Source organism: Chanodichthys erythropterus, chromosome 7, assembly GCF_024489055.1.
Source record: "Chanodichthys erythropterus isolate Z2021 chromosome 7, ASM2448905v1, whole genome shotgun sequence".
Lineage (NCBI taxonomy): Eukaryota > Metazoa > Chordata > Actinopteri > Cypriniformes > Xenocyprididae > Chanodichthys > Chanodichthys erythropterus.
Genome location: NC_090227.1, coordinates 18,559,873 through 18,585,077, shown reverse-complemented (window position 1 = coordinate 18,585,077; position 25,205 = coordinate 18,559,873). Strand labels below are relative to the sequence as shown.

Below are 25,205 nucleotides of genomic sequence, written 5' to 3'. Positions count from 1 at the left end.
AAGAAGGCAAAGCCTAACCGAACCCATGGTTACACTTAAGGAAGATACTTCCTGGGATGGAGTGAAGCGGAACTCGTCTGAGGCCGCTAATCACACTGAGAGAACCCGAGCTTGTAAGGTCGGGACATCGAGATGATAGAACCTGACAAAGGTGGACGGCGAAAACCAACCGGCCGCCTCACAGATGTCTTGGATGGAAACTCCGTTGGACCAAGCCCACGAGGAAGCCATTCCTCTAGTGGAGTGGGCCCTGACTCCTATGGGGCAGTTAGTACCCAGTGAGGAGTAGCACAGGTTAATAGCATCCACTATCCAACGGGAGATGCGCTGTTTCGAGACCGGAGACCCTTTGGTGCGGCCGCCAAAACAAACAAAGAGCTGATCCGACTGCCTAAAGGACCGCGATCGCTCTATGTAGGTCCTCAATGCCCTGACTGGGCAGAGTAGCTCCAGCTCCAGTTCGTCCGCCGAGGGAGGAAGAGCAGAGAGTGAAATGACCTGAGCTCTAAACGGAGTTGAGAGCACCTTAGGAACGTAGCCATGCCTAGGTTTCAGAACGACCTTAGAGTCACCAGGCCCGAATTCGAGGCATGCAGGGTTCACAGAGAGAGCCTGCAAATCGCCGACACGCTTAACCGATGCTAGTGCTAGTAGCAGAGCGGTTTTAGCGTTAGGGGCCTGAGGTCGGCTGAACCCATTGGTTCAAATGGGGCTCCCTTTAAGGCCCTGAGGACCAACGAGAGGTCCCAGGGGGGAACAGTGAGAGGGCGGGGAGGATTCAATCGCCTAGCACCCCTCAAAAAACGGATCACAAGCCCGTTTCGTCCCACTGATTGGCCAGCAATAGGAGCATGGAACGCCGCAATGGCTGCTACGTAAACCTTAAGCGTGGAAGGGGTGCGCCCCATTCCCAAGCGCTCTTGGAGGAAAGACAGTATGGAAGATACGTCACTCTCCACAGGGTCTATGTTGCGTGCCGAACACCAATCAACAAAGACTGACCACTTCTGGTCGTAGAGGCGTCTCGTGGACGGGGCTCTAGCCTGAGAAATGGTATTTAGGACGTCCCCGGGGAGGCTAGTCGGCTCCCATCGAGGGACCAGAGGTGCAGAGCCCAGAGCTCCGGCTGTGGGTGCCAGATTGTTCTGTTTGCCTGAGAGAGGAGGTCCCGTCTCAGGGGAATCGGCCACGGGGCTCCCAGGGAGAGCCTGAATAGCTCTGAGGACCAAACCTGGTTCCTCCAGAGCGGGGCCACCAGAAGGACTCTGTGCTGGTCTTCTCTGATGCGCCTGATGACCTGGGGGATCAGTGCGATCGGAGGGAAAGCGTAAAGGAGCGTGCTGGGCCATGTGTGGGCCAGAGCATCTACTTCCTTCGAGAAAAATATTGGGCAATGAGAGTTGTCTTCTGAGGTGAAGAGGTCTATCTCTGCCTTCCCGAAGAACTCCCAGATCTTGAGGACCACTTGGGGGTGGAGCATCCACTCGTCGGAGGGGATGTTGCTCCGTGACAACATGTCCGCACCCAGATTGTTCCTGCCAGGAACATGAGTCGCTCTGAGCGACTGAAGCCTCGGAAGAGCCCATTTCAGAAGACGTTTCTCCAGAGCGCATAAGCGGCGGGACGAGAGACCGCCTTGGTGGTTCAAGTATGACACCACAGTCACACTGTCTGACCGAACTAGGACATGACGTCCCGTCAAGTAAGCCTGAAAGAACTGAAGGGCCTTCATCACTGCTAGCATCTCTAGACAGTTGATGTGTAGACGGCTTTCGTTGTGGCTCCACGAGCCGAAGGCCGGTCTGCCCTCGCACACAGCGCCCCAGCCCAAGTTGGAGGCGTCTGTTGAGAGCACCGTCCTTCGTGAGACCGCCTGTAAGGGGACTCCGCGCTCGAACCATACTGGATCCATCCAAGGTTTCAGGGCTAGAAGACAGGCCTGATTGACCTTGAGACATAAGCGGCCTTGCCGCCAGGCGCTGGGAGGAACCCGGAACTTCAACCAGTACTGAAGAGGCCGCATCCGAAGAAGGCCGAGCTGCAGCACCGGGGAGGCGGAAGCCATCAGCCCTAGCAGCCTCTGGAAAAACTTCAGAGGGAGATAGGCTTTGTTCGTGACAGATGCCGTGAGCTGCTCGAGAGAATCATTGAAGCTACAAGAGCTTCAATGAGAGAATCATTGAAGCTACAAGAGGATCTGCATACTGTATACTGTAAGTGTTTTGCTGTGTTTTGCTGTCGTTTCTAGTTGATTTTAGTGCTGTATAGTTGCTTTACTGCTTGTTTACTGAGGTCACGTGGCAAATCGCGTTTGGTTTCGTTTGCTCTGAGTCAGTAAGGCGTGGTCAAAGCCAGCTTAGTATATAAACAGTTGTTATTTAGCATTCATTAGAGAGAATCATTGAAGCTACAAGAGGATCTGCATACTGTAAGTGTTTTGCTGTCGTTTCTAGTTGATTTTAGTGCTGTATAGTTGCTTTACTGCTTGTTTACTGAGGTCACGTGGCAAATCGCGTTTGGTTTCGTTTGCTCTGAGTCAGTAAGGCGTGGTCAAAGCCAGCTTAGTATATAAACAGTTGTTATTTAGCATTCATTAGAGAGAATCATTGAAGCTACAAGAGGATCTGCATACTGTAAGTGTTTTGCTGTCGTTTCTAGTTGATTTTAGTGCTGTATAGTTGCTTTACTGCTTGTTTACTGAGGTCACGTGGCAAATCGCGTTTGGTTTCGTTTGCTCTGAGTCACTGAAGCCCTGAGACTGGCACGAGCATCTTCAAAATCATCAGTACTCATCTTGCTGGACCTGTCTGCTGCCTTTGACACAGTGAACCACCAGATCCACCTGTCTACACTCATGTCGAAGGGCATCACGGGAACCGCGCTCCAGTGGTTCGAGTCTTACCTCTCAGGTAGGTCCTTCAGGGTATCTTGGAGAGGTGAGGTGTCCAAGTCACATCATCTTGCTACTGGGGTACCTCAGGGCTCTGTGCTTGGTCCACTTCTCTTCTCCATCTACACGTCATCACTAGGATCGGTCATTCAGGATCATGGTTTCTCCCATCACTGTTATGCTGATGACACACAACTCTACCTCTCATTCCAACCAGATGATCCGACGGTTGCTGGTCGCATCACAGCCTGCCTGACAGCCATTTCTGCCTGGATGAAGGACCACCACCTCCAACTCAACCTTGCAAAAACGGAGCTGCTTGTGATCGGTGCAAACCCAACACTTCATCACAACCTTTCAGTTCAACTTGGGTCTTCAACCATCACTCCTTCCAGGACAGCCAGAAACCTTGGAGTGGTGATGGATGATGGTCTAACCTTCACAGATCATGTTGCAGCAACGACCCGGTCCTGCAGATTTGCCTTGTACAACATCAGGAAGATTAGATCCTTCCTATCTGAACATTCCACACAAATTCTTGTCCAAGCTCTTGTTCTATCCAGACTGGACTACTGTAATGCTCTCTTGGCTGGCCTTCCAGCATGCACTATCAAGCCTCTACAACTGATCCAAAATGCTGCAGCAAGACTGGTCTTCAACGAACCGAAGAGAGCGCACGTCACTCCTCTCTTCATCAGTCTGCACTGGCTGCCAGTAGCTGCTCGCATCCAATTCAAGGCTCTGATGTTTGCTTACAGAACGACAGCTGGCTCTGCACCGCTATACCTTAACTCACTACTTCAGACTTACGCGCCCTCCAGAAACCTGCGTTCTGCAAGTGAACGGCGCCTTGTGGTGCCATCACATAGGGGCACAAAATCACTCTCACGGACCTTCTCCGGGACTGTTCCTGGCTGGTGGAATGACCTACCACGCTCTATCCGAGCAGCCGAGTCTCTAGCCATTTTCAAAAAATGCTAAAGACGTATCTTTTTCGTCAGCACTTGACCCAGTAGTAGTAGCACTTACCTTGACTAATATTCTTCTCCTATCTGTGTATTTATTTATTAAAAAAAAAAAAAAAATTTTTTCGCTAGGAGCACTTTACTGACATAACTGTGACTTCACTCAGCACTTACATACTGTTGTTCTCATGTTGATTTAATTGATTCTACTACTCTCATTTGTAAGTCGCTTTGGATAAAAGCGTCTGCTAAATGACTAAATGTAAATGTAAGCTGCTGAATTGCCAGGGCGAGACTACTGCCGTCATACGGACCGAGTCGAAAACTGCTCCCAGAAATGCTCCCAGAAACGAGATTCGTTGAGTGGGGCATAGCGAGCTCTTGGCTAAGTTGACCCTGAGACCCAGACATTGTAGATGACTGAGGAGCACGGATCTGTGGTGTTCCAGCTCGTCTCGCGAACGGGCTAAGATGAGCCAGTCGTCGAGATAATTCAGAACCCGGATTCCCATCTGCCTCAGAGGGGAAAGAGCTGCGTCCATGCACTTGGTGAAAGTGCGAGGAGCCAGAGACAGCCCGAAGGGCAGGACCGTATATTGGTACGCCACCCCCTCATATGCGAATCTCAAGAATCGTCTGTGACGGGGGGCTATCTGGATGTGAATATACGCATCCTTCAGGTCCAGCGAGCAGAACCAGTCCTCGGGGCAGATGTGCGCGAGGATCTGCTTCAGCGTCAGCATTTTGAACTTCCGTCTCATGAGGGAGTGATTCAAAAGTCTGAGGTCTAGGATGGGTCTGAGACCGCCATCCTTTTTGGGGACCAGAAAGTAGCAGCTGTAAAAGCCTGTCTCACTCTCTGATGGGGGAACTGTTTCCACAGCTCCCTTTTCCAGCAATGACATAACTTCGGCCCGGAGGACATGAGCGTCGTCCGGATTGACCGATGTTTGAAGCACCCCGGCGAAGCGAGGGGGCCGTCTTGCAAACTGGAGCGAGTAGCCCTGGTTTACGATCCCCATAACCCATTCTGACACATCGGGGATGGCCTGCCAGGCCTCGGCCCGAGTGGCAAGGGGTTGAATGATGTTTGGTGACAGATCGCCGTTGAGGGAGTCGTACACCGAGAGGGGTGGAAGAGGAAATTTGCTCTTTTTGTGATGAGGTAAAATATAGTTCGCCGTGAAAACGGCGTTTGGAGTGGGCGCAACAGGTGTGGGCCCAGCTGTCACTTGGAGCGTGTTTCCCACGCCTGGAAATAAACGAGGCGGAGGGGAAATTACTCGTGGGAGCTTTTGGGGCGGTCTGGTCGTAACGGGACGATCCCCCATCCTCTTCCTTCCTGATGAATCAGGACGACTTCGGAGGCACCGGGTCCAGCACAATCTTGGGCCGGGGTCCCTAGCGTCTCGGGAAGGGAGGGCGCTTCGCAGGGCGCGAGCGCTGGCGATGCTCCTGGGGTGGCGCTGCCTGTGTTGCAGGTGGGGCTGGCTTGTTCTGCTGAGCCGGCGCAGTCCTGGGGCGGCTAGACGCAGAAGCGGAGCTGGAGCGCTTTGGCGATTTCTGCGCGGCAGTAAAGCGCTCAGTGAAGCCTTCCACTGCAGGCCCGAAGAGACCAGAAGGAGAGACCGGGGCGTCTAAGAAGGCCGTCTTGTCTAGATCCTTGATCTCCGTAAGGTTGAGCCACAGGTGGCGCTCCAACACGACCAGGCTGGCCATGGAACGACCAATGGCCTGGGCCGTAGCTTTCGTGGCTCGCAGGGCAAGATCAGTGGCGCTGCGTAGATCCTTGAAAGCCGGCGCGTCGATTCCAGACTCGTCCAATGAGCGGAGGAGTTTGGCCTGGAAGACCTGAAATATGGCCATGGTATGGAGCGCGGAGGCAGCCTGGCCCGCCGAGGTGTAAGCCCGTCCAGCCAGTGTAGAAGTGGTGCGACAGGGCTTGGAAGGAAGGGCCCTCTTCGTTTTCCAACCCACAGCCGCGGGAGGACAGAGGTGAGCAGCCACCGCTTCGTCTAGGGGTGGCAGATGCTCGTATCCCTTCTGCTCGGCGCCGTCGACGGCGGTGAGGGCGGAGCGGTGCGTTGTGTAGGCGGGCGGAGTAAGGAGCGCGCCACGACTTCTTGTTCGTCGTCCGTTCCCCCGAATGAGACGAGGTCACTTGCTTCCGCGGAGGGACGCTGCTCAGGGCGGGAGAACAGAACGGGAGAGAGTTCCCTAGGAGGAGAGGGCGAGGCACGCGGGGGCTGGGCCGGCGTGAGCTCGCTCAACTCCGGACGCTGAGTCGCTCTACCCCGCTGTCTCTTCCTAGCGAGACTCATGCACTCGCAGTGCGGGCATGAGTCTCCAGCGAGCACGCCGTCCGCATGGGGCTTGCCCAGGCAGGCGACACACTCGCTGTGTCCATCGTCGTCGTGCAGGGGGGCCCTGCACGTACCACATGAGTGGCGGGGCATCGTAAGATGCCGCTGCTGTGAAAACGGCAATTGGGTGGCTCTTTTAGAGCGGCGAGGGCCGCGGAAGCTCTGGAAGCGGTTAAAACCGCTGAAATCGCTCTTTTAGAGCGGCGTTAAGCCGCGGGTGAAGCTCTCAGGCGGCGCGCCGGATGGCGGCAGGGGACGCACAGGAAGCGGCCGGGAGCGGGAAGCGGGAGGCGGCGACTCGGCGACGACGCTGGAAGCTGCAGTCTGCGAGGGCGCCGGCGCTGTCCTCAACCGGCGAGTCCAGGCGAGTCCGCTGCGGGAGCCTCTTCAGACGGCGGCGAGAGCAGGAAGGCGGCGAGCTTCTTCGGCTTCAGGCGGAGATCAGCGAAGAGAAGTAGAGGTCGTCGCTGAAGGAGAAAACACTGAAGTCCTATGGCGAAACGCCCGCCTTAACCCCGCCCATTTCGGCGGGAACATTCGCGCGCTTTGTCGCCATAGGCCGCGCAGCTATGCCGCGCCGCCATTGGTTCAACAACTTGTCTATGAGTGAGCCAATGACGGTGCAGTTACACTGCGTTATTGAAAAAGGCTTCAGCAGCGGGGAAAAAGGGAGACCTTTCCCCATACGCAGCACGAGTGAAGTATCGAAAGGGAAACGTATTTGTATTGGATGAGAAACCGAGCCGTCCCGTGTGCACCCAATGCTCCAGTAACATTACATTATGTAAACTGCAATGCATTTATGACAAAGAACTGCACCGATGCAGATGTAATATCATAGCATTAGCAATCTATCAATAAATGCACGCACACACGACACACACCTTGTGCTCTCTGATGTTCGCTCTGCTCGGTGCCCCTGCAGATTGAAAAATGCGCTAAATCCAAGCAGACTCAGATAAGGGGAGAAGCCGAAACTTGACGCAGCTTGCCGCCGTTTCAAATGAGTTTTTTTAAAGGGGACTGAAGCGATCAAAAATTTATTAATCAAATATTTTTTTTAGGGGGCTGGGCAGAAGTTTAGGGGGCTGAAGCCCCCCTAAAAAGGGCCAATAGAGTGCCCCAGGGATGACGCGTTTTTAGCCAACCAGGAAGTTAGCAGCGCACGGGTTCCCTCGACTGAAAGCCTATTCATTTTTCCCATAGACTTTTGGAAAATCGCAGAAAATAAGCTCTGTTTAACAAAGGGTTATGACACTTACATGTTTTGTCTATCAAGATAATCTTTACAAGTTAACACATTTATAGATTTTGAAGCCTAAATAAAGTCGTCAGATATAAAAGGCTAACAGTAGGCTATAAACGGACTACAGCACACCATGGTCGCGGATCAACGTTGTCACCACCAAGCGTCCTCAAACTTTATTTAGAAAACAACTCTATTTAAAAACATGCTCACTGATTTTATATGCGCAGTGTATGAATACTATCCACTTTTTCATGAGAAATGCTGTCCAAATGTCCTGTTTGTCATGATGACGTCTAAAGTCCCAGCCAAAGGAAGTACCTTTTAGCAATTTGTTAGCAACCGCCAAATTTAAGAAATAGTAAAAGTTTAAAAAATCACAAGTGGGTTATAACTGGTGTGTTTTATGTCATAGATCAAAACGTGAAAGTATTTAGAGGCTTTGTTTACCACAGACCTTATTTCAGGCGATTTAGCAAAAACCCATTCAAAAAACCCATAGACTTTACGCATTGGAACCGGAAGTCCTAAAATGCTAACTCGCTTCCGGGTTTTGCCTACAAAAATGCGTCATCCCTGGGGCACTCGAGTCTGGGAACGTGACGTCAGCAGCGCATTGCATTCTGGGACATTAGGTCACGGACAGTACAGTAGAGACTGGGAAATAGTGGAGGAAGATGTTAAAATTTATATTATACAGGTAAAAACATATTAGAATGGTGAACGCTGGCTGTGGTATGAACTATATGCATATACTGACCAGCGTGGGAAACGAATGTGAAATGGAGCGCCATTTTGTCCCATTTTCGGGACATTCTAAAAAAGTTTAACGTGGCGTAATGCTGGCGTAATGTAATTAAATAGCCCAGAATTTGAACGCAACGCGTTTAATTTCACGTTAAACGTTTTCCTCCCATAGAAACTGTATGTAACAGTTACAGCAAAGCCAATAAGAATATGAACAGAACCCGTCTTATTACACGTTAAGTCACTGTCCATTAAGCGTTTTCTTTATGGGAGGAAAATGCGTATGTGTTAAATGTGTTGCGTTCATATTCTGGGCTTATCTGCTTTTCTGTAGTAAACACCAAACTAATAAGGCATTAGCATTAGTAAATTAAGCCACGTTAAGCTTTTTCACGTTAAGCATGTTATAATGTCCCTCATTTTCTGCCTTCCGACTTAGAAACACAATGGTGAAAGTGAAACTCAAAATAATTTGATCAAAATTTGGCATTGTCGTTTGTATTGATTACAGATTAATAACTTCTGATCCGTTTGAATATGTACGTGCTCACACCATGAATAATGTACGAAAACGCGTTTAGAAATGTTATTGTGATATAGCTCGTTGCGATCAACACCTCTGATTCATTGTTCAGCTTCTCTCGGTAAGAAATCATGTATTTATTCCATTTAGGTCCAGTAAAACTTACTTGGTGTAGCGATTCCACAAGATAATTAATTTCAGAGCTGCATTACAGAGAATCATGCTGTTATGTTATCCCTTAATGCTTTAAGATGAAGAAATCAGGGCGATATAATGATATGCTGGCTGAGATCAATCTATATTGTGTTTATTATTTTATCTGGCAGATATATCGGTGCCACTTAGTTATTAAAAACTGAAATAGAGAAATCTCTTTTGTCCTGTGTGTGGTCCGATAGAAGGCGTCAGTATGATTTCTATGCATGTGTATATCGTGTCCTGGCCACACGACTGAGCAATCGAATGAACACAGAGATTCAAATATTAGTCCATTTATTTTCAGCAAGTACAAGCAGCTCTTTAAAAAAATTACGTAAATAAAGTCGTTTTTTCATCTGGTAATTTGTATTTATTTTAATTGTACGCCTGAGCGTGACATAAAACATGGCGGCGACTACCCAGAATGCAACGCGCAGTGACGTAGTTTGCCAAGCTCTATAGGCAGTAGCGTTCGATAGGGCGTCTACCTATATGATGTCTATGGTCAGGACATAATGACAGGATTAACGTAAAAAATACATTTTTACAAAAGTTACCTACTGCAGCTTTAAAGCTGCCTCAAAATTGTGCATGTATTTGTTGACATTGTTTTAAAGCTGTTATCCAATTTGTTGGCCTTAAAACGTCTTAAAAATGCACATATGTACCAGGAAATCTAAATTTTCTCGGGGAGCATGCCCCCGTACCCCCCTAGCAAACTACATCTGACCTCGATAATTGTGAAACCCTGCGTACGGCCCAGCTTATATATATATATATGTTATATAAATATATATATATATATATATATATATATATATATATATATATATATATATATATATATATATATATATATATTTATATATATATATATATATATATATATATATATATATTGGTGTCGCACGAATCGTGTCATATTTCTCTCAGTAAAGCTCGCTGTGTATTTTAAATCCATATAGATTAAAATTGGCATTAAAAATAAAATAAATAAAAATACCTGATTTGCCCACGTCAGAGTGTGGGTAGGGTTTAGGGGTGGGGTCTATGGTCCGTGCTTAAATTATCTTCATTGCATGATATATAAACACCCACCAGTTTGAAAACACCCACAAATACAGAAACGCCCAATTTTGTACGGCAGAGACCTTATACTCCTCAAAGTACAAGAAGACGTTTGGATATACTTTCTGTTTGATGTTCGGACGCTTGATTTAAGCACGGAGTACGCGCCATAGGGTAAAGGAGTGATACAATCCGAGCATCATAAGTGCTAACTGCTAATAAACTGCCGCTCTGAATGGATCGGTGAAGTTCGATCGCTCTGGTTGTGATTAATACAACCTGGAACCAACGTAGCTTCATTTGCTCTCTCTCCGTCCGAAAGCATAACACGCACGAATCGTGTCATATTTCTCTCAGTAAAGCTCGCTGTGTATTTTAAATCCATGGCTGATGAAGAATTGGAAGCCATTAGACGGCAACGTGTGGCCGAACTGCAGGCGAAACATGGGGTAAGAGAAACGGAGAAAGAAACGTCCAAAATATCGCTTTTTATAGCTGTAAATTGAACCGCACATGTCAGGCCCTTGAATATGAGTCAAATCTGTCTACGTCATTAGCATTTATTGATGGATTCATGAGTTTCAGAGCTTCATACTGAACATAAGGTTACCAAGAGTTATTTTTATTTATTGATTTCAGTATATGTTTGTAGAGTAAACGGAAGCTAGCTAGCAGTGGCTAAATTACTAGGCATCAAGCGACAGCCAGTCTTAATCCTAATTAATCCTAAACAGGCGTTAATTTAGAAGTAAAAGACGCCAAACTGCATTTCTGCATTAAGGAATAAACTTTAGAAAATAATAACCAGAAGCAACAATAACACCTTTCAAATATCTTCAAAACCTTAAGTTCAATAGTCAGTCCCTAGCATACATGGACGATTGAGTCAAATTCCTTATGTTTTTTTTTTAATTCATAGGTTTCATTTAGATTAAAAGTTCTAACTGGAATAAAATGATGAAAGATATGTGTGAATTTTGCATATCCCTTTTTAGGACCATTCCAATGACCAGCAGGGGCAGCAGGAGGCCAAACAGAGGTACAACAAACAAGTTTCTGTGTTGCAAATTAAATTGTATTACTGTGTTAAGTTATTGGCCTTTGAGGAAAAAAAGTAAAAAAAAAAAGCAGCATTCAGGATTTTTACATTACTATTACTCAAGGTCAGAAGGTCTCTTAAATCTGTTTATATAGTTAAATTTATAACCTTTTTAATAAAATTTAATTTAGGCTAGCGGTGCATTTTACGATTTTAATGCACGACATGGTGGCTAAGAACTACCTGATGAGAAGCGGAGCACATTCAAATCGTTTAATGCTGTATATAATTAGCCTATAACTTTAGTCCCACTTTACTTAACATACACATAAACTATGAGAATATCACTAACACTGATGAATATGCAGTATAAGGTAAGGTCGCTTTTATTTTTTAAGATTATTTTTATTAAATAGCAGTCCCAAACAAGAAGTGTCAACAGATTTCATGCACATCTTCCAAAATAAAAGTCTCGCATCAAAAGTTTGTTGTTTCTTTAACCGCACACTCCGACCCACTAAAAACTGTCTTGTGAATCACTTTTGGGTCATGACCCACCAGTTGAGAAGCACTGGTTTAATGCACAGCTAGACGTTGATTATCCCTCTTATACCATGGTCATTTGCCAGCATTGACTACTTAAAGCTGTTATTGTTTGCAGTGCAATATTTGACAGGAACGATAAAAAAGACAATTATTTTCATCAGTTATTGTTCATTATATATAGCTAGGCTTGGGCCGGTATGAGATTTTGATGGCATGATAACCTTAAGCAAAAAATAAAATTACGGTTTCACTGTATTGCAATTGCAGCTCTAAAATGTGTTGTTTTTAAATATAGCGTTAAACTTTTTTTCAGTTGAATGCTATATTTTGTTATTAAGCAATATAGAATATTTGGAACCGTAGTAAACATGTCAGGTTAAATAATAAAAAAGTTGAATTCTTAATTAAATCTAAATCTTAATTAAATCTAACTAAATCTGTAGCAAAATGAATAGAACATAATTTATTTTCTTAAAAAAAAAAAAAGAAAAGTCACTTAAGTGAGCCAAGCATGTGATCAGCTAAAGACAAAAAAGAAGGGAAACCGGACTCTATCTAACCCCACCCCCACAATTATTATTATATGTTTTAAATTAAATTAATAAAGGCATATCTTAATATTGTACTGTAAAATAAATTAAAAACCTGAGTATTTATAATCCATTTATTTTAATATTACATTAATATACAAATTTCTTCTGATAAAATAATAATATAAAATAAATTTGTCTTTGTTGACAACAGATTTATAAACGATTCTCACTATAGATGGTGCACGTTGCATTCCCAAATGCAAATTATACGCGACTCAAACACACAAGCAGATAAGCATTTACTGTGAATCGAAGCTGAAAGCTGTCTTACTCTATGCAGTGCGTCAGACTATATTTATATAATTCCATTACATCCGTTGCAATTTGATGATCATACTAAGCCATATAAAATTCTCACATCTATGCATTGTCAATTTATAAAAAAAAAAAGCTACTGGGCAACTGGTGGTGAATAACACTGTTTCAGCGCAGATTTTTACTCAAATTTGGTGCTTTGAACCCTGGCTAACTGTCCCACAGATGGCGGCGTGAGCTTGTGCAGTGCTGTCAGAAGTGTTTGAAATAAATGCATTAGAAAAGGTAACATTTTGCAGTTTATTTAGTACTGTTTACTACTTTTTCATACCACGGTATACCTTGGAACTGGTAACCGGCCCATGCATAGATATGCCATTCTGCCTGCTTTGAATCAGATAAGTATTGAAAATATTGTGTAAGATTACATTTATTTGGATGAATGAATTACAGCATTTATTTGAATTTATTGAGAGAGAGATAATGATGCATGTAAGAATTACCTGTGTCTGTTCAGCGTCTCTCTCTATTTACAACGAAGCTGTGAGTTTAATTAACCGGCGACGTGTACCCCCAGTTGCTGTGAAATATAATGTAGTGAAGCTGTTTTGTTAATAAAAGTTGCGGGGCAGCATTGATAAGTTTCTGTGCTCCTGAATGTCTGGGTGCACAGCTGGATCTCCAATCTCTGTGCGAGTGATGTATGTGTGTGCGTGCTTCAATGAAAACCGCACACTAATATAGAGCGGTGATTAAACTGACTTTGAACTACCTGTGCATTAAACTGTTTTATTGCACACCTTCCAGCCAATCAAAATTGAGTATTCAGAAAGACCATGGTATAATGCCCTGTAAAAAGCAGCATTTAGTTAACAACATTTTGTGTACTTAATTCTGCCTATTTCTTGTTTAGACTTATTGTTTGAGCAGTTTTATTGTCATTGTGTCTTTCATAGAGAGACTGAGATGAGGAACTCTATATTGGCTCAACTCTTAGATCAGTCTGCCCGTGCCAGATGTAAGTCCATTTAAAAACTTTTGACAAGCTATCCCTTGTATTGTCATGCAAGCATGTATTTATATTCATCTTCGAATATACTTTCTCTATTCTTAGAAGTAATTTCATTTTCTGCTGTTGTTTCAAACTGAAAAGGCTTTTGTTCATCCTTGGAAAAAAAAAAAGTTATTTGTAATATTCTTTAACCATTTTTGCCCATTCATTGAATAAGACATAAGAAAATACATCAAGACAAAGAAAATATCGATACACATGCATATTGCGATATTATGTTTTACGATACTGTATTGACATTTATTTATTGATTTGTTTACATCCAAGATCCGTGCCAGTTACTTTGTGTTTTGTTTAAACTTGACCACTAGGTGGCAGTGTTGTCTCAGATAAAATCTCAGATAACATAATGTCACATAAACTGTGACATGGAGAAGTACAAGGGTGCATCAGTAGGGGTTCAATCACTAACTGACCTGCCAGTGGCTGGCAGTCCACCCCGGCAAGTTTCAGCAACCATTGATTTTTGGCAGATTTTGTTTTGCGCTTCTTCCTCTCTTGCTCCAGCAAATTACATTTATGTATTGTTGTGCATCTGTTCCCGTGATTATGTTCTTTTATGTTTTTGAGGATTTTGTTGCAATTAAAGCAGACAAATATTCTCTATCCCAACTGCTGACTTATGGCTGCTTTGGTCCAGCCAGCTGCTATTAAGCATCCAGTTTGACGCGTCCTCTACGACTCTACACTGTTTTGAGAAGTTCAGTTTTTTATCTTATTATTATTATTGTGAAACTATTCTTATGGATCTATTCTTTTTCATGACTGACCTTTTGGGACGCTTTATCCCAAAAATGTGGTCAAATGACTGTGATCCTGACTAGTTGGTTACTGCCGCTTACACTGGCATCTCAGCTATACAAGTCTAACGCATTACTGTTTAACTCTCGATGTAAGAAAAAACGTTGTTTTATTATTATGAATATATCCTTATGAATATATTCCTTTACATCCCTCTACAATGTGAGTAAATCACTCGCATATGTGACTAAATCTTCACTCTGGGTGACTAAATAATGTCTATCATTCTCCATTGGCTAATAAATTCTTAGATTTTACTTGCGTGTTAGTCTAAATATAACTGAAGCATAGATATATTTTCACTCGCTGAACACTAAGGGCTTGAGAGTTTTGCTCTCCGTCATGTGATCTGTACTATTTCAGTTCAGCTCAATGGATGCGCAGCATACCTGTATTTGATGTACCTCAAACTTTAGTGTGAAGGCGTTTTACACCCGTAAGACCTTCGTTCATCTTCAGAACACAAATTGAGATATTTTGGATGAAATCCAAGAGGTATCTGACTCGTCCATAGGCAGCAATTTAATCACCACTTTCAAGGTCCAGAAAGGTACTAAAGACATCGTTTAAATAGTCGATGTGTCTGCAGTGGTTCAACATTAATTTTATGGAGCGACGAGAACATCCATCCATCCATCCATCCGTATATATATTGTTGTGGAAAATATGCAGTTATCCTGTAACAAGTATACCTGTTCTGTTTATAAGATATGAGTTAATTGTTCCTTAAGAAAAACAATACAACTAAGATATGTGATTTATAATATGAGTTAATTGTTTTTTAAGAGATAAAACAACTGGGCTTTATAAAAGCATTTATTAAGAATGTCAGTTACGAAAAGACAACACATTTTGCTTTAAAAGCTTTTAAGAATGTTTATAAAGAAAGACAATACAACTGTTACTGTAATTGAGTTCAGATCATTTAAGAAAGATGCTACAAGTGTTGTTTTAAGCATTTATTAAGAGCATTTTGGTAGAATAGGGAAAAAAAAACATTAGAAAAGAGTATTAGAAAGAGCTTTGCTAACTAAAGTAGAAAAGCAGGTAATTACCTTAAAAAGATGTGTTGCGAGATGAGATGCAGGAGACAAAGGAGAAGAGTCCGAGAACAGGCAAAAGTATAGACAAAATCAATTTTCTAAAAATGAATGTGATGTTATTGGGTCAAAAGAGGTGAAAGTCACACATAACTAAAAATAGCCTTAAAGTTTAGTTACAAGCTTTTCTTGTGATCTTGTCATGTACAGGTACATTTTACAGACAAAAGGCACATTGAAATAAGCAAATAAACATTTCCTGTATCTGAAGCTAAAGTGCTAAATATTGAGAATCCAACAGCACATATATAATATATATAATATAAAATTCTAACCCCAAACGATCGTCCACTGATCGGATCCAGCTGATAATCGCTTAATTTGATTATAAAAATCAACTTGACGCTAACATAAACTGATCACAGTTTAAAGATGCAAAATTACGCCGCTCAAGCTGAAGAGGCGAATATGAAGGGCTGAGCAGCAGCGGGCTGGAGTAAAATAACGCTCCTACAAGGTGCGTATAATTTAAATTACTTTATTAAATAAGTCTCAAATGATTGGCACTAACAGTAGCTATTGCTCTTCTGCACTCTTCTTGAAACTCTAACCTTCATTAAAGCGCCAGGTGAAGGTTGCCAGGTATCACAAAAAACCTAAACAAGCCCCATAAAATTGAATGGCAAAACTACCAGGGAATCGAATATAAACAATATAACTAATAAAGTTAAATGGAAGGAAATTTTATTTATTATGAATATAACAGTTCTCTGAAGTAGTCGAGTATCGAGAGAAGGTTAAGCGACGAGAATACTTTTTGTGCAGAAAAACAAAAATAACTTTATTCAACAATTTCTACTCCACCCTGTCAGTCTCGTACACAGTTCAGTGCTTCTGTTTAATGCATTTTTGAAAAAGAAATTACAATTATCTCACTAAAAATACACTGAGTGAGCAAAAATTGTTTTTATGAGGTCATTTGTTGCAATAGTCAGTAATAAAACACAGAAGCAGTACCATAAATAAATACAATAGAATAAAGATACAAATTAAACAATTATATATAAATTTTATTTTTTTTTTTTCAGGTAGGTCTAACGGTAGCATTCAAATAAGTGAATACTTAAGTGTTTAAGTATTATTGTTCTTTTCTTCTTTTTTTTTTTTTAACCATGGTATCGACTTTGGTATCAAGTCTCGTGTACTTTTGGTGGTATCAGTACCGACTACTAGAGTTTTGGTATCGTGACATCTCTATATATTATGGCTGCACAATATTGGAAAAAACTGACACTGCGATATTTTGTTTTTATGCGATATATATTGCGAAATGAAAAACATTCACCTGAGGATTTAAATAGCTCTATTTGTAAATAATCATTCTAGTATGATTGGGGTAATTTTGTATGGTAGTGCATCTGCGTAGATAATAAACAAATTACAAGCATAGATAAATACAATAGAACAAAGATGGAATAAGCAGCTTTGTTTTCAGGTAAATTAACTATTCGGGTACAGACATTGAATAATTTTATGTAAAATAACACTGCATAGTATTCACTGTATAAATTAAATATAATTCATATAATTAATACAGTTTATCTTTGTTGAAGCTACAAAAGTGATTTTCCCTTTTGTTGTTTGTTTAACTTTGGTGACACACATAGCTGCGGGTTTATTGGGCTGCTGTCACTTTAAGAAGAATGCACATATCCAATACCAGTAATGACACACATCAATTTTCTCATAACCGACTGCATTTATGACAAAACTCATTGAGATGGGCATTTTGGGCAAATTGGAACTGGCCTCATATCTTTGATTGTGGACTTTTTTTGAGGATACATATATGTGCAACTGTTTACGTAATAAGAATTTATCAAAATTTTGTTTAAGGCTTTTATTACATCAGTTGCATTGCTTGTCTCACAAGGCCCAACGAAGCTTCACATGATAAAAGGAGTTAGTTAACGTTAAAGGAGTCATGAGCTGCATTGTTTTGTTTTATAATGTTTCCTGGGGTGCACTTATAATGTTAGTATGCTTTTTACATCCAAAATTGTCATAATTTATAAATAAAAGGCATTTTTCCTACCTTGATTTTAGCCCTCTGGTTTGAATGCTCTGTTTAAAGGGGCGTGTCTGCTGTGAGACATCAGTGTAAACACACACTGCTGTGATTGGCTGACATCTTTCCATTTGAAATAGCCAAGTATTACTCTCTCTTTTAGCATGTTTTACCATTACAGCTCTCAAGGTTAACTAATTGTGAAAAGTGTTGCATTACATTTAGATCTATGGCATTATATTTAGATCGTGGCATGAAAGTTTGCAGAGATGAAACTGCATTTACGACAACTCACTGAGATGGGCATTTTGACTTTTGTATGCACATGTCTGTTCAAGCGAAAGAGAAGGGAATTCAGTGTTCACAAACATCACATGCTGTCTGCGCAGCTCTGTGTGCAGACACACAAAACAGCGCACAAGTTCCAGTCTTTTTGCACTTAATGTTTAAACTGACAGGACTTAAAAACACATGCAAATGATAAACTGTCACTCTATGATGGTTAAAACTTTGGAATTAATCTGTGAATTCCAAACCAGGGGGCAGCTGGCACATATGGATCACGGATCATCTACAATCCCTATGCTACATCGTACATCCTGTGATGTGACTCGTGAATGCGCACATCGCGATATAATGGTGCTAAAACGATATATTGTGCAGCCCTATGTCTGCACACCTAAAGAATCCTGCAAGCGCTTTACTATTTTCCCTTTACTTATATAATCACGATTTTGTGCAGTCTAAGCAAATGGAGATCCCACTGTTTTGATCAAATAAAATAGTTTTTGCTCCTGTTCATATCCTGTTGTAATCCCTGTATCGTAATGCGTATCGCATCGCCAGATTCTTGGCTATAAACAGCCCTACCATCAACCCTACACACTTCATATGATGAACATATTTTAGTTGGGTTTAGTTAGCTTTTATTCACGCATTTTTCAGCTTCAATTTACTATTTTTGAAGTGCTTTATGCATGTGCATTGATTTGCGTTCTGAAGATGAACAAATGTCTTATGGGTTTGGAAAAAACATAGGGGTGAGTAAAGAACTTAAATTTTTTTATGTGAACCCTTTAGATATTTATGATGATCCTGCTGCTTTTTCTTTAGTGAGTAATTTGGCTCTTGTAAAGCCAGATAAAGCGAAAGCTGTGGAAAATTACCTGATTCAGATGGCTCGCTTTGGACAACTTGGAGGAAAAGTAAGATGGCAGATGAAGCATCATTAATGTGTTTTAGAATGTACATTTTATAGCATCAGGTGTTGTATGTTTAGATTACAGAGGCTGGATTAATTGAGATCCTGGAGAAAGTCAGTCAACAAACAGAGAAGAAAACGACTGTAAAGGTAAGTACTTTGGTATAATTAAAAATCTGTTCATGAGATTGTAAAAGCACCATAAATCTACGAGTAAACATAAGTTCAGTGAATGTCTCTGTTTTGTTCCCAGTTTAACCGACGTCGTGTAATGGACTCCGATGAAGAGGATGATGACTAATATGCAGGTGTCATAAATCAACTGGGCTTTCTGTACTCACAGTACTTTTGGTACTCAGTCATGCCCTGGTCAGCAGTCAGACCAGTGACTGACAGATCATTTGTCCTGCCCAATACACAATCACAGCCAAAGAACTTTGATCTGTGGTGATACAAGAACTCTTCATCTAAATACTGTTTCTGTTAGTTTTTTTTTTTTTTTTTTTTTTTTTGAGAATACAGTGGACATTTCTGATCTATTGTTATTTGCAAAAATTGGAACTGGCCTCATCTTTGATTGTGGACTTTTGTGCAACTGTTTACATAATAAAAGCCTTAAACAAAATTTTGATAAATTCTTATTACATCAGTTGCATTGCTTGTCTCACAAGGCCCAACAAAGCTTCACATGATAAAAGGTATCTCTTTAAGGTTAAAGGGGTCATGAACTGCATTGTTTTGTTTTATAATGTTTCCTGGGGTGCACTTATGTTAGTATGCTTTTTACATCCAAAATTGTCATAATTTATAAATAAAAGGCATTTTTCCTATCTTGATTTTATCCCTCTGGTTTGAATGCTCTGTTTGAAGGGGCGTGTCTGCTGTGAGACATCAGTGTAAACGCCTACTGCTGTGATTGGCTGACATCTTTCCATTTGAAATAGCCAAGTATTACTCTCTCTTTTAGCATGTTTTTACCATTACAGCTCTCAAGGTTAACTAATCGTGGAAAGTGTTGCATTACATTTAGATCTATGGCATTATATTTAGATCGTGGCATGAAAGTTTGCAGAGATGAACACTGTGTAGCTGATCACAGACATGTTGAGCACATGAAAGCAGTGATCTGTACTTAATTTCTGTACAATAACAAATACTTTCATCTTCACTAACAGTGCAAACGCGATGTAACTAAGAGATTCATAGAATAAAATGGGAGTTTTGCGCAAGCCAGTCTTGATAAACTTGCGTTGTTTGACGGCTCCAGCGTGTGCTACTCCAAAGATTGCAAAGGGAGCTTTCTTTGATCGCTTTATTTGTATAATTTAATCACTGTTAAATTACAGATTATTTTCACGTTTAGTCACGGGTTTTATATACTGACACACAGATGAACATATGACTGTAGCCTGAATCATTACATATCAGATCAGGCAGAATGAACAAAGTTACTTACATGTTGCATTACTGTCGAGTCCAGGCACTGCACAATATTTTGTAATCCTCAACAGCATGTTTATTGCTTGGTAGCTCAATCTGCAAAGCACCACGGCATGTAGGCCTATGTTACTTAGGCCAGTGTTTCTCAACCAGGGGTCCATGGACCCCTAGTGGTCCTTGACATAATGCCAGGGGGTTCATATCTGAATATGAATTTTTGTATATTTTGACATTCGACATGTTCCCATAAAATAAGATAATATATGTATAACTGATGATATGACTGAATATTGGACAAGTCAACTAACGTAAATTACACTTGATTGCATTTGGTTGTCACAAAGACATTAATGATACCAATGAGCCAATTTTATTCTAGGGTCCTTGAGGATGGTTCCAAATATGACAGGGGTCCATTACTCAAAAAAGGTTGAGATTCACTGACTTAGGCTACCTATTCTATTGCATGTCATACGAAATGGGTGGGCTGGGCTAAACAGGCAGTGATGAAGTAGGCGTTGATTTCTTCTGCGGAGGCGGTGCTTGCTGCCCTTTGACGTCATAGATCCCCACTTTGAAAATCCTGTCAATTGCTGGGTCTGGTGTCAATAAAAGCTTTTATTGGACTAACAAGGAAGTTTTCAGCTCTGAAACTTACAGGATATTCTTATAGTATGATGACCTCTTATGTCAAAAGCTCAAGGAAAATTAGATTTCTCAGTTCATCACCCCTTTAATCATATTTTTTGTTTTAACAGACCATGATTGTGCTGAGCATCTCTACATTTTGTAGATCACCTGGTTTTTAATTGTTTAAACAGTCCATGTGACTACAGTGGTTCAGCCTTCATTTTATGAAGCGATGAGAATACTTTTTGTGCACAAAAACAAAACAAAAATTACTTTATTCAACAATATCCTCTATCCTTCTGTGTCATTCTCTTATGCTGTTTACGTGCAGCGCTTCCAGGTTCTATGTCAGAACACTAGCTCAGTATTGGCCGATGCTGTGCACGTGAGCAGCATGATGCTGGCCAATAATGACTCTGTGTTCTGACGTAGGACCTTTCTTTAGTTCTCGTTTTAGCTGACTGTTATTGCTATGATCATAAAATGTGTTCCAACACAAACTCGAACAGTTGATGTCATGTTGGAGACAATTTACAGACCAGGGCTGCATTTCTCAAAAGCATTATGAGCTGCGTTAATTGTAGAGACCATTGTTTCCCATTTTCTCAAACACGTTGGCCACAATTATTGGCACCCCTAGAATTTTTTAAAGTATATTTTCATTCATATTTCCATTTTTTTTAGTACATCAGGGTGATTATGAACATGAAATTGTCCAGCCATGACTTCCTGTTCCACAGGAGTAAAAACATGAGGAAACACAAAGGCCAAATTCCCTTAAATCATTCATCACAATGAGTAAAACCAAAGAATATAGTTCTGATGTGCAGCAAAAGATTGTTGAGCTTCACAAAATATAAAGTGGCTGTAAGAAAATAGCTAAAGAATTGAAAGTCCCCATTTCCACTATCAGGGCAATAATTAAGTTCCACTCTGCCTGGAAAAAGACGTGTGTCTAAATCGTCCTAATGCACGGTGAGGAGGAAAGTTTGAGTGGCCAAAGACTCTCCAAGGATCACAGTTGGAGAATTGCAGAGATTAGCTCAGTCTTGAGACTCATAAAGCCTAAAAAAAAAATGATCAAACAGCACCTACATCCCCACAAGTTGTTCGGGAAGGTTTCAAGAAAAATCCTCTGCTCTCATCCAGAAACAGTCTCCAGCAAACCCCCCTCCATTTTTTATTGTTAATAAATTTGCAAAAAATGTAAACAAACTTCTTTCACATTGACATTATGGGGTATTGTTTGTAGAATTTTGAGGAAAATAATGAATTTAATTGGAATAAGGCTGTAACATAAAATGTGGAAAAATGTAAGCGCTGTGAATACTTTCTGGATGCACTGTATCCATCGTAGGGCTGCTTGATTAGGAGATATGATCAAAGTCTTACGATACGAGTAATTTTAAATATCAGTGAAATTTCACAATCATCGATACTTCAGCAAAAACTGATACAGTTGTTTTCAAAATAATAACAGTCATCACTAACAAGATAAATCAGTTTTTGGTAGAAATTACATTTCTACATGGCAAATATTTTACTAATAGGTGTAGTAGAGTAATAGAAAACCAACAGACCCAACAGTCATGACATGCATGCTGCTGATTGTGTAATTGAATCATTAATTGAAATGGGTGTGTTCAAAATAAGTTCAGTTAGAGATTAATCAATATCAATTAATTCTGTGAAAAAACTGATGTCAAACAAATGGCCCTTATTTAAGGATGAAGGCAGCAAATGTTGTACTGTGCATTTCTCTCTGAAAATCTGACTAAAATGGGTTGTTCCAGACATTGTTCAGAAGAGCAGCATACTTTGATTAAAAAGTTGATTAGAGAGGGGAAAACATAAAGAAGTGCAGAAAATGATAGGCTGCTCCGCTAAAATGATATCCAATGCTTTAAAATGGCAACCAAAATCAGAAAGACGTGGAAGAAAACGGAAAACTACCATTCGAATGGATCAAAGAATAGCCAAAATGGCAAAGACTCAGCCAATGAACTGCTCCAGGGAGATCAAACAAAGTCTAAAGTTACCTGTGAGTACTATAACAATTAGAAGACGCCTATGTGAAACCAAGCTATCGGCAAGAACCCCCCGCAAAGTCCCATTGTTGAAAAAATGACGTGCTGAAGAGGTTAGTTTGAGGTTACACGTTGACTGGCCTAAAGAGAAATGATGCAATATCTTGTGGACTGATGAAAGCAAGATTATTCTTTTTGGGTCTAGGGGCTGCAGACAGTTTCAGGCGACCCCCAAACACTGAATTCAAGCCACAGTACACTGAAGACAGTGAAGCATGGTGGTGCAAGCATCATGATATGGGGATGTTCCTCGTACTATGGTGTTGGGCCTATTTATCAGATTCCAGGGATCATGGATCAGTTTGAGTACATACAAATACTTGAAGAAGTCATGTTGCCTCATGCCGAAGAGGAAATGCCCTTAAAATGGGTGTTTTAACAAGACAACGACCCCAAACACACCAGTAAATGAGCAGCATGTAGGTTCCAGACCAACAAGATTAACGTTAAGGAGTGACCAGCTCAATCCCCGGAACTTAATCTAATAGAAAACCTGTGGGGTGACATCGAAAATGCTGTTTCTGAGGCAAAACCAAGAAATGCATAAGTATTGTGGTGTGTAATGCGATTGTCCTGGTCTGGAATAACACAGGTGCCAGAAGTTGGTCGACTCCATGGGCAGTCGTGGCCTAATGGATAGAGAGTCGGACTTGTAACCCAAAGGTCATGGGTTCGAGTCTCAGGTCCGGCAGGGATTGTTGATGAGGGGAGTGAATATCCAGCGCTCTCCCCACCCTCAATACCACGACTGAGGTGAGACCCTTGAGCAAGGCACCATACCCCCAACTGCTCCCGGGGCGTGTGTTCACTGCTGTGTGTGCGCGCACTTGGATGGGTTAAATGCAGAGCACAAATTCCGAGTATGGGTCACCATACTTGGCCACATGTCACTTCACTTCACTGCAACACAGATGTGAAGTTTTTCTCAGAAACCGTGGATATTCAACTAAATATTAGTTCAATGATTCACAACAAATCAAAAGCATTTTTTAGTTTATACATTAAATGTTTGACTTTTTTTTTTTGACACTTTGAAAAATGTACACTGCTATTGTTTGAACAGCCTAATATTCCTTTTTCTTCACTTTTTTGTAAAGCAGTGGTTCCCAAACCAGTGTGAGTTTAGAGTGGAGTACCCCCTGAGTCATTTACCATCCTTCTGCATACCCCCTCTCTTACTCTTGACTGCACCATTTCCATTAAAGAACAATAATAGAGAAATATGCAATGATAAATCTTGAAAAGCGATTCTTTTAAATACTAAAACCACCAGTAGATGGTGGTAAGTCACTGTCTTAATGCGTGAGTCATCAAGTTCAACAAAACAAGACGCTGTAATTATGAATGAATCATTGAATCACAAACAATTCGTTCAAAGCTGCAGATTCTTCCATGAAACACTGCTGTGTTTAGTTTTGCTGTGGCTTTCGTTGAAGCTATTATTTCATTGCAAAATAGAGCAAATACTGACAATACTGTGAAGAACACTTAATATTACCCTTTAATTTGTTGAACTGTTGTGTAAAATCAAATGTCACATTTGCAATCATGTGGATATTTGGATTTGCACTCTTGCTCATGTATCACCTTTAAAAAGAACTCACAAAAGGTATGTTTTGTATCAAGATAAATTGATCTCTATCAATAATCAATAATTTGTATCAATAAATTGATCTCTATGCACCTTTTTTGCCAGGCTATTTGTTCAAGTGCTAGTCTACAAGTAAATTGTTGAGAATGGCAGTAATGTAATAAGTAATTATAATTAGTAATGTCAGGCAGCAGACACTGCAGGCAACCTACAGGTGCTGGTCATATAATTAGGATATCGTGAAAAAGTTCATTTTTTATTGCAAATTATTTTTAAAAATGAAACTTTCATATATTCTAGATTCCCTACATGTAAAGTAAAACATTTCAAAAGTTTTTTTTTTTTTTTTTTTTTTGATTAGAGCGTACAGCTCATGAAAGTCCAAAATCCAGTATCTCAAAATATTAGAATATTTCCTAAGATCAATCAAAAAATGGATTTTCAAAACAGAAAAGTTCAAGTTCTTTAAAGTATGTTCATTTGTACACTCAATAGTCGGCAGCACATATTACAGCAAATGACTTGCTCCTAGCACAAATTACAGCATCAGTGAAGTGTGGCATGGAAGTGATCAGCCTGTGGCACTGCTGAGGCACTATTGAGCCTTCAGATCATCTGTATATTGTTGGATCAACTGTTTCTCATTTTTCTCTTGAAAATATCCAATAGATTCAGGGGTCAGGCATGTTGGCTGGCCAATAAAACACAGTAATATCATGGTCAGCAAACCACTTGGAAGTGGTTTTTGCACTGTGGGCAGGTGCTAAAGTCCTGCTGGAAAAGGAAATCAGCATCTCCATAAAGCTTGTCAGCAGATGAAAGCATAAAGTGCTCCAAAATCT

At 41.3% G+C, this 25,205-nt stretch overlaps 1 protein-coding gene across 1 annotated transcript; it reads left to right on the top strand.

Moving 5' to 3' along the window:
* Positions 1–10,043: 10,043 nt before the first annotated feature.
* Positions 10,044–24,604, top strand: pdcd5 (programmed cell death 5). The gene is made up of 6 exons (XM_067389852.1): positions 10,044–10,449; positions 10,996–11,039; positions 13,390–13,451; positions 18,528–18,619; positions 18,694–18,765; positions 18,869–24,604. The coding sequence occupies exons 1-6, from the start codon at positions 10,384–10,386 to the stop codon at positions 18,914–18,916; spliced, it is 384 nt and encodes a 127-aa protein (XP_067245953.1). The 5' UTR covers positions 10,044–10,383; the 3' UTR covers positions 18,917–24,604.
* Positions 24,605–25,205: the final 601 nt, after the last annotated feature.

Excerpts from the sequence above, each read along its gene's own strand:
- pdcd5 (XM_067389852.1), top strand. The coding sequence starts at position 10,384 with ATGGCTGATGAAGAATTGGAAGCCATTAGACGGCAACGTGTGGCCGAA. Across the intron at positions 10,450-10,995 it reads AACTGCAGGCGAAACATGGG|GACCATTCCAATGACCAGCA; the intron begins GTAAGAGAAACG and ends ATCCCTTTTTAG. Across the intron at positions 18,766-18,868 it reads AGAAGAAAACGACTGTAAAG|TTTAACCGACGTCGTGTAAT; the intron begins GTAAGTACTTTG and ends TTTTGTTCCCAG.